General features: G+C 49.9%; 4 protein-coding genes across 4 annotated transcripts; 2 read left to right on the plus strand and 2 right to left on the minus strand.

Annotated features, from left to right (window-relative positions):
• Positions 1 to 1,381: 1,381 nt before the first annotated feature.
• On the plus strand, positions 1,382 to 1,954 carry LTR84_002596 (uncharacterized protein; the record flags this gene model as incomplete). The annotated part of the gene is made up of 1 exon (XM_064846205.1): positions 1,382 to 1,954. One exon carries the CDS (start codon positions 1,382 to 1,384, stop codon positions 1,952 to 1,954), a length of 573 nt encoding a protein of 190 aa, XP_064706430.1.
• An 866-nt stretch (positions 1,955 to 2,820) lies between these two features.
• Positions 2,821 to 3,680, plus strand: TIF6 (Eukaryotic translation initiation factor 6; the record flags this gene model as incomplete). The annotated part of the gene is made up of 3 exons (XM_064846206.1): positions 2,821 to 2,838; positions 2,889 to 3,208; positions 3,272 to 3,680. The coding sequence occupies 3 exons, from the start codon at positions 2,821 to 2,823 to the stop codon at positions 3,678 to 3,680; spliced, it is 747 nt and encodes a 248-aa protein (XP_064706431.1).
• A 1,805-nt stretch (positions 3,681 to 5,485) lies between these two features.
• On the minus strand, positions 5,486 to 6,265 carry LTR84_002598 (uncharacterized protein; the record flags this gene model as incomplete). The annotated part of the gene is made up of 2 exons (XM_064846207.1): positions 5,486 to 5,914; positions 5,987 to 6,265. The coding sequence occupies 2 exons, from the start codon at positions 6,263 to 6,265 to the stop codon at positions 5,486 to 5,488; spliced, it is 708 nt and encodes a 235-aa protein (XP_064706432.1).
• A 1,812-nt stretch (positions 6,266 to 8,077) lies between these two features.
• On the minus strand, positions 8,078 to 10,699 carry LTR84_002599 (uncharacterized protein; the record flags this gene model as incomplete). Its single annotated transcript, XM_064846208.1, has 1 exon — positions 8,078 to 10,699. The coding sequence occupies one exon, from the start codon at positions 10,697 to 10,699 to the stop codon at positions 8,078 to 8,080; it is 2,622 nt and encodes an 873-aa protein (XP_064706433.1).
• Between the last annotated feature and the right edge of the window lie 1,766 nt (positions 10,700 to 12,465).

Here is a 12,465-nt window from a genome sequence, read left to right on the forward strand (position 1 = left end):
CGGAGCTTTCTTTAAACTTGGAATTGAATGTCGAAACCGATGGGGTCATCATCTACTGTATTGAGAATCGAAGTCGTTCCCTGAAGGGACACCGTCTTGGAGAAAAGCGCATGCCGATCTCAATCAGCCGACGAGGATCTATTCCATCAGCAGCTGTACATATAGAGCGGAATTGAAGGTCCAGCGGGATGCTCAAAGATGACGATGTGATGATGTCTAGCTTTTCCTTGTTTCATCATGTTGTTCGAAGTCTCATCACTATGGCGTTGCTAACCACCGTACACTCTCCGGTGTGTATAATGTGTATCTAAAGTGTGCGACTGGGCTAATTTGTAGTTGCCAAACCACAGCCCAGGGGCCGAGACGGCGTGAGAGCTTGTCCAAGTATTCCATGGGTCGATGACCCAATTTCTACGAGGCTGACCTACTTTTATATTTGCCATTACAATCACAGAATCCAACACAATATGTTCGTGGCCGTTTAACAGTCGCATACTCAGATCCACCTAGTAGGCTTTGAGACCCCTGTATATTGGCTGGACAGCAAGCATGATTGAATAATCGACGGTCAATCAGCAGCGCACTATCATTGTTTGCGCGTAGGAACAATAGCTCTGGCAGCACAATGACTATTCATGATTGCATGAGAAACTTGAGTGGGTCCACATTCATTGGCTGATTGAGAAATGTTATCCATGGTCAGTTTACAAATGATCAAACACCGCAAACGCGGTAGATGAATGTAGCGAGTGCCTTTCTTTCTCTTTCTTCTGGAAGCCCTGTCTTCCACTTTCTTCGATTCTTGTCAGCGTACTGCGTATATATATCCACCAATGTGAAGCGATTCGAAACAGGTTCATCTATCTCTGATCAGCAGATAGGACCCCTATTCACAGACTCCATGACCATGACATGCGTAGCCTTGTTTACTCGACTTGAACCGAGTTGTCCCTGGTGTATATGGACTGCCCCTTGGTCAGTTGATCGCGTGGGCGACAGCGAGGTGTAAGGAATGTCACGAGGCAGTCTGTCACTTCAAGGCAGCGCCAACATGAGAGTGACAGCGAGATACGCAAGTCACACTGCCTCATGGCTTCCTACCTTATAAAGAAAGGTAGATTTCTTCTTCTTCTTCTTATTCTTCCTCCCCTCTCGAACAGCAGGATAACTCCTCTAAGTCTCTTGCTCAAGCACAGCAACTCAACAACACAACCCAGCTAGACCACAGCAGCTTCTCAGCATTGGACCACTATACCGATTGCTAGACGCAAGCCCGATCTTCAGATCACCGATCAACAACGACAAGACAATCTGTGGTAAGACCTACAACAGGAGCGTGCAAAAAGAGAAGGGCCGACAGAAAAACAATCATCCAGAGATCATGGCTTTCTCCTTGGTCCATGTTCTCGTGTTCCTAATCGCAATCATCAACAGCCAACTGGCCGATGCGGGTGGTCGTGCTGAGATTGTCCATCAATGCAGCTATCCTGTTTGGTGTGCAGTCGTGAAGGGCTTCAAACCTGACGACCCCACACCACAAGACCAAAGACCACCAGTCCAGTGGATCCCACAACCGGCTGGACAAGTAATTATCGATTACTTCACTGCACATCCAATCGACACCGGAATGGCTCTCATGTGTACTCGAGACCCAGCCGCGACCAAGCCAGCTGTTACTCAACTTGAGTACACCTGGCGACCAGATCTCGACATGACTTTCTTTGACGCCAGCAATGTCGAAGGGACCCCATTTTTGAATGAAGGATTCAGAATGGATGTGCACGAACCGCTCCAGCCACAAGGACCAGCTTGTTATCCTGCGCACTGTGCTCCAGGAGACAAGATCTGTGGAGAGATTTACAACAAGTGGAACGACGATTTCCAGGGAATGCGCTCCTGCTCCCCAGAAATGGTGATGCGCATGAATCTTTGCTCGGCTAAATCGAGCGACTGAGCATTGCGAAAACAAATGCACCAAGCAACGGTGATGCCGATGGATTAATGAAGATCATTGATGGCAATGGAGACATTATGAGGGTGAGAATGATGATGAAGGCAGCACGACAGCGATGGCGAAGAATGATCTATGACGATCTTCTATGTGAGAGTAAACCTGGCAATTGAGCTCTTTCCTTTGTCTTACCCATGGCACGGAGTTTGAGAGGGTCTGTCGATGGGACTCACTCTGCGTTATTGCTGGAGTTAGACAGATAGCAAGCAACAGCCTTACCAGTAGATTTCACTATTCAGAAAACCTTTTGAAAACAATGCTTGATTCGCGTCGAACTTAGGTTCTGGACCGACAAGCTCAACCACCAAATAGCCCAAGACTTACAATGATACTCGACCCGGCTGTAGATTGTAGATGGGAGTCATAGTGGCTCGGCTGAAGGTCTGGTAAGTTCCAAGGATGATGTTAGGTACCTAAAGTGTAGATCCGAGAGGGAGAAGGATGAATTGGGAAAGTGGAAGAAGAGCGATGACTCTTTTCCGCCCGCCGCCTTTGTCGTCATTGGTTGTGCACCGACTTTTCGAGGTGCCACAACGGCGTTTTGCAATATTGGTGATTCACAATCACGAAACTGCGCCTTCAATTCCAACTTGGGCCTTCAACTCCATCACAACCCGAGATTCATATTCTATATCTACAGTACTTGGCCTTGACAGCCTCCATTCTACTTCTCTTCATTCCAAGCCAAGCCAACTCCAATTCCTCTGCCCGCACCTGCCCCAGACAGGTTTGCCCCTCCATCGCGCAAAACCACCGCCACCACCACCACCTAAAAACTACATTTCACGAAACCTCACACTCAAGAAATCATGGCGGTCCGAGCACAGGTACAGAAATCCACCGATCGAACCTTTGTCCTTTACTAACAATTCCACAGTTCGAAAACTCCAACGAAGTCGGTGTCTTCGCAAATCTCACCAACAGCTATTGTCTCGTTGCCATTGGCGCATCAGAGAATTTCTACTCAATCTTCGAATCCGAACTCGCAGACCTCATCCCTATCGCACACTGCACGATTGCCGGTACAAGAATCATCGGACGATTGACCGCAGGCAATAAAAACGGCCTCCTAGTACCCACATCCACCACAGATCAAGAACTTCAGCATCTGCGGAATACGTTACCAGACAGCGTGAAAATAGAACGGGTCGAGGAAAGGTTATCAGCATTAGGGAATGTCGTTATTGCCAATGACCAGTAAGACAACCTATAACACCCTATGTTAACCTATTTAACAGCAGCTAACACCTTCATTCCCAGTGTTGCCCTAGTCCACCCTGACCTCGAACGCGAGACCGAAGAAATCATCGCAGATGCCCTTGGCGTCGAAGTCTTCAGACAAACAATCGCCGGAAATGTACTCACAGGTTCCTACATGTCCCTCTCAAATCACGGTGGAATTGTACACCCCAAGACGAGTATTCAGGATCAAGACGAACTCAGCTCTCTACTACAGGTACCTTTAGTCGCTGGAAGCGTCAACCGTGGCAGCCCCGTGGTTGGTGCTGGTATGGTCGTCAACGACTGGCTCGCCGTCACTGGAATGGACACAACCGCAACAGAACTCAGCGTCATTGAGAGTGTTTTCAGACTCGGTGAAGGTGGCCCTGGTGGTTTGGACGCCAGAATGAATGCCAACAAGGAGAGCATTGTTGAGAGCTTCTACTAGTTTCTTACCACCAGACCTTTGACGAGTTAATGACGATTGGATTGACACAAGGGACCCCATGGAAAACGCCATGAGACAATGGGTCAACGCGTCTCTGAGCATCTCCGGAAGCTGTAGCAGAAGATGATCGTGGTAAACTTCCTTCATCACGAATCTGCGCGCTCGAGAAAAAGCCTGCATTCACACTCGAAAGTTGTACAGCCGGACGCAAGGAGGTGAATCAACATTGACAAGGCAGGCATGGTGGAAAAGGCAACTCATTGTATGGACAAAGACTGACATTGTTTGTTCTTTCTCGGTCCCCCAATGAATGCGCACCACCCGGCCTATGATCAGTGCGGTGGCCATGTCTACCAGCTCAGAGCAGCTGCCAGTCCTCCATTTGATATCCCCTTGCGTAGGTAGTTGTACAGTATGATATGCCTCACCTCAGGCTGGTATGTATCACTCAAGGCCGTTGCCTGATCAGATACATGAATCAACATGATTATTCCAACCCACCTCACTGCTCCCGTCCACAATTCATACGTGATCACCAAAGAGGAACCATATTTACGCAGGACTCCTATTCAATTCCACCATCAGTGACTGAGCATTAACCCAGTAGAATTAGAATTAGTCCTCCCTAATACTCCGATCCTTTTACATGCCCACCTTTTGTGACTTCTAACCAATTACAGCCACATACATACACCCGCCCACCGACTTAGCAATACGCAGCACAGCCTCGCCTCGCGAAAAGAACCCCAAATCAAGCATCGACATCTCGGAGGTAGCACTACCAACACGGAGTAACTATTCGTAGGTGACCAGTCAGTCAGCCCGAACTTCCAACACGAGAAGGGCACAACACGGGGTCCCTACGACGCCAGGTTCCTGGCCCCACCCGGGTACTCGTACTCGGTACTTCGTCTGGATGTCTGTCCCTACTCCTTCGTACAATCACGGCATATCTCCGGTCACCATCATCCCCCGGTGTATACAAATAACATCGGGGTCTCGGGGAGCCGGGAAGTCGGCGTACATGCTGGGTGCAGTGCAGTGGGTGGGTGTGGTCGGCGACTACGGGACCTAGTTAGAGGGGGGAGGGAGGGGGGAGAGAGAGAGTGTGTGTGTGTGAGAGCAAGGCTGAACGCTCGCGCAAAGTCCTGCAAGCGAAAAACTGGTCCAGTCGTGTCGAATCCTCGGATACTGTCCCGGCCCACGCTGGTTGGAGCAGTGGTCTGAAGTACCTTCACTTGGGGAAAAATGGAGGTTCCGGCGCTAGTAGACTTCTCAATTAGGTATGCGTGGCTATTGCTCTCGTTGCTTGGGCTTGGTTGAATAAAAATTATCTATATGGCATCTATGGGTTTGGTTTGGGGACTAGCAATAAGTAATACTGGATTAGGTTTTATCCTTAACTGACATGTTCATGTCAAGGTAGAGACTGTGATTACCGTCCCGCAATCAGAGCGCTCTGCTGGCGTGCAGCAGTGTGTGCCGGCCGTTTATCGATAGATCAAGAAGAAGGAGATTCGTTGCATAGAAAACGAGTCGAGTCGGATCCCGCTCGTCGTATGTGAGCGTATGCATGGTGCGGACAGTGGTAGCACCGACTCCATTCCAATTGCATCAGTATTGAATGCCAATCCAACGCCGAGACTTCGAAAAGTAAATGCAAGATGTTTGTTGCCGAGTAGCAGATTTCGAGTATCGTCCCAGAACGCTCGCTAAAAGGGACAACGCAAATAGAGATCAAAGAGAGGTAGAGACTGGAAACCCCCTTCACAACTTCAAGTCGAGCCAACAACTGCTTCCCGTCCTCAGTAGCCACTCTGAGTCGAATGGCGGAGTTTCTCGCGACTATCGCCCTCTCGCCAGCGCCTGCCACGCAGCAACTGGATGACGGCGAGGATGGCGACCGTGACACCGAGGCTGAGCAGGGGGATGAGATTCCATCGCCAGCCGCGCATCAGGCGGAGCTGCTGGTTGATCTTGCGTCGGTCGCTGTCGTGCGCCAGCGGCAGCTCCAGCACGGCGGTGAACCAGTTCTCAGGCGTCCATTTGTCCAGCGGATACGCCAGTGGCTGGGCGTTTGCGGCTGCTACCGCGAGATCGATCGTTTGGTCGTCCGTCTGTGCGGTCAGGATGAACGTGTAGATCAGTGCGGCCAGCGTGAGCATCGCGGATAGCACCGTCATCACCACCCAGAAGATGAAGAGGCCGGAGTGGCCCGCGGCGGTGGTCTGTGGCTGATCGGTTAGTATATACGTGGGATGAGACGTGTGAAGTCTTCGGTATGGGGAGGAGTGGTGGCTACTCACTTTTCTTGCCCTTCGTTTCTCGTAGAAAATGGTCAATAGGCCTAGAATGCCAACCAGGACAACAGCTGTGCCTGCTGCTCCATTGCTCGTATGTCCCTGGTCGCCGAGAAGTCCCACGGGTTTTCCATGGAGGTCGAACGTCCCGTTCGGTGCGTCGATGGTGAAGAATTTGCCCGCCCGGTCGTGCAGAAATCCGACCATTGATCCGACGAATCCAACCTCAATGAGGCCGTCGACCATCAGGATTGGGATGACCGCGAGAAGTGGTACGTACGACATCCTGAAGAGTGTACCGCGGTTTGGATTGTTGTGCGTGATCGGCTTTTGCAATGCTGCGGTTGGGTGTCGTTGCGGCGATAGTATATGAGAGGGTGTGGTGGTGTTTAGTCTTCGAAGCAACCCACCTAGACACCAGATTAAGTACTAATAAGTTTCAGAAAGCGAGGTGAAAATCAGAGTAGTCACAAAAGATGACGAAATAGTTTCCTAATAAGTAGGATGTAAGCAGCGCAAGGCAGAGGCGTAAATCGCGGGGCGAGGATATCCTTGGGTTTTATGGTTCTTTTCGCAATCTTAGTCACTGACCGGGGCAGCAAGAGGAAATTGGGCTGCTTTCTATAGTGGTAACCAGAAAAGAACCAGCCAACAATCAACGGACTTACCCAAACGAGATACTTTCTGGACGTGGCGGCGTGCAGCCCACCGTGCTCACAGAAAAAGCCACGCGATCCCTAATCCATTTACTGTGTAGGGATGGCCGATGGGGGCCCTTGATCAACAGCTATATTGTGAACCAATCTCAAGGCGAACATACTAAAAAGCGGCCAGTCCTTCGCCGGAGTCTGAGTCTTTCGCGGTGTGGCCGGTGATCTTCGCCATGGCTATTTTCATTCACGAAGATATACAGTACCAAAAGACCCTTCCAGCAGGTGAGTGAAACTTGCTGGGCGAGCTGGGGGGCCGAGGGCTGCCTGTAGCTAAGCTTTCAGGCGTTCAAGACCGATCATTCTGGGCGGAGTGGCCTTGAGCCCGAATGTCCGTCATGGACCAGGACTCCAGGAGCTGGAGACTTTGGTTGGATAAGACCGGACGACGGACTGTGATAGGTTGTGGACAACCATAACTGGACCAGAGAGTGCTTCTTAATCCACAAACTGAACTCTATCTAGAGTACCCGGAGGAGTAATTCGACCTCCAAATTGAGGAGATTGCTTGGGTGACAAGGTAAGAAGCATCGAAATGCCCAGTGTGCCAGGCTTGCCGAATTCATTGGTCTCCACTGTTAAGCTGCTCCATGACAATGAAAATCTTTAAGTCAGCCGCAGAATCGAATGGATGACCGATCGTCAACAAAGGCTGACCGAGAGACAAGGTGGTCGGGGAAGGCAGGCAGGGTGTCAGTGCCAAGTAGCTAACCAGAGTCTTGCACCACTTCCACGAAGCTTGTAAAGCCTGGGCCTACCTCGTAGGAAAGTCGGTTGTGCTGCTCTCGGGTTAGTGCTGACTGCTGCGGCGAAGACCATGGAACCGAGCCTTGGGAAATCATCATCATTGGGATAATGCTGGATCCATGTCTACACTGACCAACCATGGACCTGTGCTTTTTTGAGATTGTTCATCAAACGGCTTACTAAATAAATCCGTGCAATCTGCCAAGGACAGTACTCGTAGGCACAGGACCTAGAATCTCGCAAAAATCACTCCCCTCTTGGACTTAACTGCTTTATCCAAGGAGAGCATCCAAAAGGTACCTAACAGAGTTTACACATGGACTTGTCTGGTTTTTGTATCATAGCCAATCAATTCATGACTTCATTTCATAACAGTACTGTACAGTAGCCATCCTCAGAGGCCACTCTAGAGAGGTATAAATTGGTGAGGTAGAATATTCCCGCACCTCAATCGCTATGCATATTCGGAATTTGCCATTCTCAACAATGCAATATAGAAATGCCGCTGATTTGCGCTGAACGTCGACACTGCAGATCTCTATAACATAAAATCTTATCGGTAACCACATCATTCTCAAAGAGGTGGCATCCAGAACGCCTCCAATGGCGCGATTCCTTGGTATCTTGATCATATCAATGCTCAACCGTGATAGCTACGTCTGCTATCCTGAATCCCGGGTCGCTTTTGCTTCTCGCCTGGACTCGTTCCCTCTTGACTTGCCAACCATTGCAAGACACTCTCGTAGCAAAGGACGAACTGCCTCAAGTTTTGCACCATACTGAGTCTTTGATGGCGAAAGTCATCAACAGTCTGAGCAACAAGATCAACATCGTCCCGGGATACCCAATCTTGTCCTCCGTCGATGTCCATTCGATCATTCTCGTGATCATCGTTGGAAAGTTTTTGACGTTTTAGCATGTCAATCACTGAATCGATTGTGCAGAATGTACCAGTTCGTCCACAACCAGCACTGCAATGTACCAACACAGGTGGTCGCCCTTCAGGAGTAACGCCGCTTGTGGAGGATCGACCAGACGGACTTGATGCTTTGATGTATTTGTTGACTTGCTCCACCAAGCCCAAAATCTCCATGGGACTCGCTGGGGCTCCAAAATCAGGCCAATCAGCATATTGGATTTGAGTGATTTCGCGCATTGCCTGGAAAGGTTGACCAGAATGACTCAGTGCGAAATTGCGCACTGTAATGCTCGAAGCTTTCGAGCCGGACGACTTCACATTTGTCGAACTTTGGCTGGTAGACACGTTGGCTGTCGTTGACCTCCGAGGACCTAGCGAAGGTCTGGCGCTCGCAGACGATGCTTGTGGACTGTTATTTGTGGGCTTCTTAGGTTCCAAGCTCACTTTTCGTTCGGACAGTTCCTTCAGCTTGAATGGGCCGTACTCTCCCGGACTCCAATACTTGTGGCTTTTCACCTGTCCACCTTCAGACTCTGCAGTCAACATCACGATAACTCGTACATCTTGTTCCCAGACCACTTTCCAAAAGTCGTTGAAAGTCGCTGGAATTGGTGCTTGAGTTGCGATATAATGTCTGTTAGAGAATCGGGCTTTGACATGGTTGGCATTGATGTAATCGCAACTGCCTTGTGGGATGTCCTGTAGTTTGACCCGAGTGTGGTCATAGGGAAAGATGTTGTTGTAGCGATTTTTGGACCCTTTCTCGATGCCTGCGATCTGAATGTGTTTCGCCCTGTCAGGTCTCGGTGTACCATAGGATACTTGCACATTCAGCGCTTCCTGCATTCGCTTTTGTTCATGCTTCTCAATCTTCAAAAACTTTTCCGAAACGCCTTTGCCCTCATCCTTTTTCGCCGAAGCACGTTGTAGCCATTTTGGTAAGTGGCGTTCTGCCGAGGAGGACATGTCATTGGGCATCTTGATTGGCATTTGTCCAACGCCATCCAGGAGATCTGTGTTCTGGCGAATGTTTCCGAAGAAGGGATTGGCAGCCGATTGCTCTGCGGGCATGGTGCAACCACCGGCCACCGCTAGGGTATCCTTACCTGCCGAAATCGAGAGTGGCTGCGTGGAGGCACCTTTGGCAGATTGAATTGGCCCAGACTCGATCATTTCGGGAACCAACTTGGAGAACGCTAGAAAGCCACCTTTAATGACTAAGCCGGTACCTTCCCATCCTTCAGTGGTGAACTTTTTGAGCACATTCAACGGAGTTTGAGCTTCTTTGGCCAGGTTTGAGTTGGCGTCATAGACAACAATATGAGTACATCGTTCCCATTTAGCAAAAGTTTCTCGGTCGGACTCGGAAGAAAATGTATCTGCCAGTCTCTGTACATTATAAGCGGGTCGCTTGAGTAAGGTTGTTGGTATACATAAATTGAGGGCACCACGAATTCTGGATGTGGTGAATTGTTGATATACCCGGAGGTCGAGGATCAACGTTTTCTCGGCACTGGTTTGTAGGAGATCTCGAATTTGTGCGGCCGAGACGATGGGTTGCGAGTCCTTGTCACTGGAAGGAGGAAGTGTGTCAGACCTGATAGTTTGTCTATTCAGGTTGAAAGTGGGTGGAGTAAGTGCACCGCTCATGGGTAGTGAGAGTCTTGCATGCTGATGGTCGGCTACGCTGTGTGTATGGGTCATCATGGCAGGGGACTGCCGCCGGGGTATGTCGAAGAATGACGCTTCTCCCATTTTGACATCCTGCGGCAAAGAAACTTCTCTCGATGTCTTGTTCCGTTCCAACATTGGTCGTTTACTCAAAGGCGATAGAGGAGATTCGATTTGTGTATTGGACGACGTGGTCCTGGATTGAGATGGGCGGGCTAATGACGAGACTGACGAGTTGAGAGTGAAGCGATGATTGTGTTCCGACTGTCTTCGAAAGGCTTCGAACTCGGGGTTTGATTCGACGGCACGTGTGGGAGCCATGGTGGTCTGAGACGAGTTGGTCGGGAGATTCCAGTTTTGTCGGGCATGATTTCCTGGATTTGAGTCGGGGGGGATGCTATCGTCGTTTCCAACCACAAAGCCAAAATAACTCGGGCTCGGACTCTTTGGATCTTTCGAGTTTTGAGGAGCAAATGGATTGACGTTGGGAGTGAGTAGAGGTGGCATCGATTGACCGACCGAGGCTACGCTGGGTGGTGGGCGAGGAGTGGTAGAAACGCGAGAGCGGGATTGTGAGTGGGAGTGGGAGTGAGAATGCGATTTGGAATGGGAATGGGAATGACTGTGGGTGTGGGATGGTGATTTGAATGCAGTTGTGGCGGTTGCCGACATTGTGGCGAGTGATCTTCGCCGGGATGATCAGGACAAGTGCGAAGGAGTAGGACGTAGCTGTTGGACGGTGGAGGTGTGTCGATCGATTATGTGCCTATGAGCAACTTGAAGATGGAGGATATGGGCACAGTGGGTGGACAGCTTGTATCAAGGGATACGTCATCGTAGGCCATGTGCACACGACAAGGTGTATATGGTGGATGGTGAGGAATGGGGAGTCATTGTTCTAGATAGGAGGCTGTACCATGGTCAATCAAGAAAGCAATTGTATAGTAGTTGGAGGTAGCGACACTAGAGTGGAGGGTATGATGAAAGGAGGCTGAAGAAAGTGGAAGAATAGCCTGAGGATCAGGTACATAAAGTGCAGTGCCAATATTCAAGGAGAGGCTGAGTTGGGTGCAAATGTCGTCCAAAATCCTCCGTGCAAAGCCAAAAGGGTAGGGGACAGAAATTGGCGCGAATGACGTAGATCGAGGGGGGATGTGGGAGCGAGAATGGCCTACCGAGAGTCTGAAAGGGTTTTCGCTGGAGAGATGAGTAAGAATAGGCCTCAACGAGTCAACCGATCAACTCCAAACGAATGGTCTCGCGAGTCTAATTCTCTAGACCTTATGATGATGGCCCGTGAGATTACAATAAGATGACGGTGGACGATGAAAAGGGAGTGGAATAGACTAAGAGCTGGGGTTCCTGAGTACTAGTAGTCTGATACTGTGACCTCTCTGGCAGTCAGATAGCGACTCGGTTGAGACTCGAGGGGCGAGAAGACGGTCTGGAACTTCTATCCCACGAACAGACTTCCTGCAAATGCAGGGATGCAGCAACCGACGAGACCCTGAAATGGAGGGGGAAACTTGAATCGAGGATGAGGGTGCCGCCAATGATTGCAAATCATTCTCGATTAATGAACGGAGATAACTATTTCTCGTGTTGCATTTGCCCCTAGAGTTCACGATTATTTCCCTTGAGTGATATGTAAGGGCATTCAGTTACTGTCAATGTAGCTGATTATTGCATTCCAAAACTCCTGTTACCTCGATGTCCCAACTCCGAGGAGTGCCAGCCCGCCAGGTGATGATGGAAGTGGTGTTTTTAGCGAGAAGGTGCCTAAGCAAGATGTCGAGGGGGAGACCGTTACGGAGTCCTCGGTACCTAAGTTAGGCTAAAGTCCCAATAAACAGGGCATTCCGAGGAACATCTGGCTGTCATGCCACCACCACCACAACCCCCACCAACAAACAGATAGGTCAGTCAATACACGCATTGCCAGCACCCAGTCCAAATGACACCCTGGGTACCTAGGTAGTGCCGTATCAATGCCACGTGCCACGTGCCGCAGACCAGCCTACGAGTAGGTACGAGTAGAACCATCATGCCCATGATTCACCTTCTTAGAGTCAGTGACAGATATACCACCGCAAAGATCTTGACAGTGTATGAAGCAATACAGTCATGTCCTTTCCATATCGCTCTGGGGTCTCTGCCGGTCTCAGCCATTCGCAAGGTCAATTTGAAAGAACCCAGATTCAGTTCTGACCCTGCAAATGGCGCCATTCTTCTCAGAAGGGACTGCAGGTGCCCCACGCTCAGTATCGACAATATCCGCTTTCGTGCGAAGAACACGACAAATATCGGCGTCACGGCGTCCTCCGCTCTATCATTGCCTACATTCTGACATAAGTTGAATAAGCTGCATCCCTCGAAATAGGCAGTAGCAAACACACTCCGTTCACATGTCCCATCTGGAGTGACAATGCGCTCTCCAG

Source organism: Exophiala bonariae (assembly GCF_035927105.1).
Source record: "Exophiala bonariae strain CCFEE 5792 chromosome Unknown scaffold_13, whole genome shotgun sequence".
In the NCBI taxonomy this organism is placed as follows: Eukaryota; Fungi; Ascomycota; class Eurotiomycetes; order Chaetothyriales; family Herpotrichiellaceae; genus Exophiala; species Exophiala bonariae.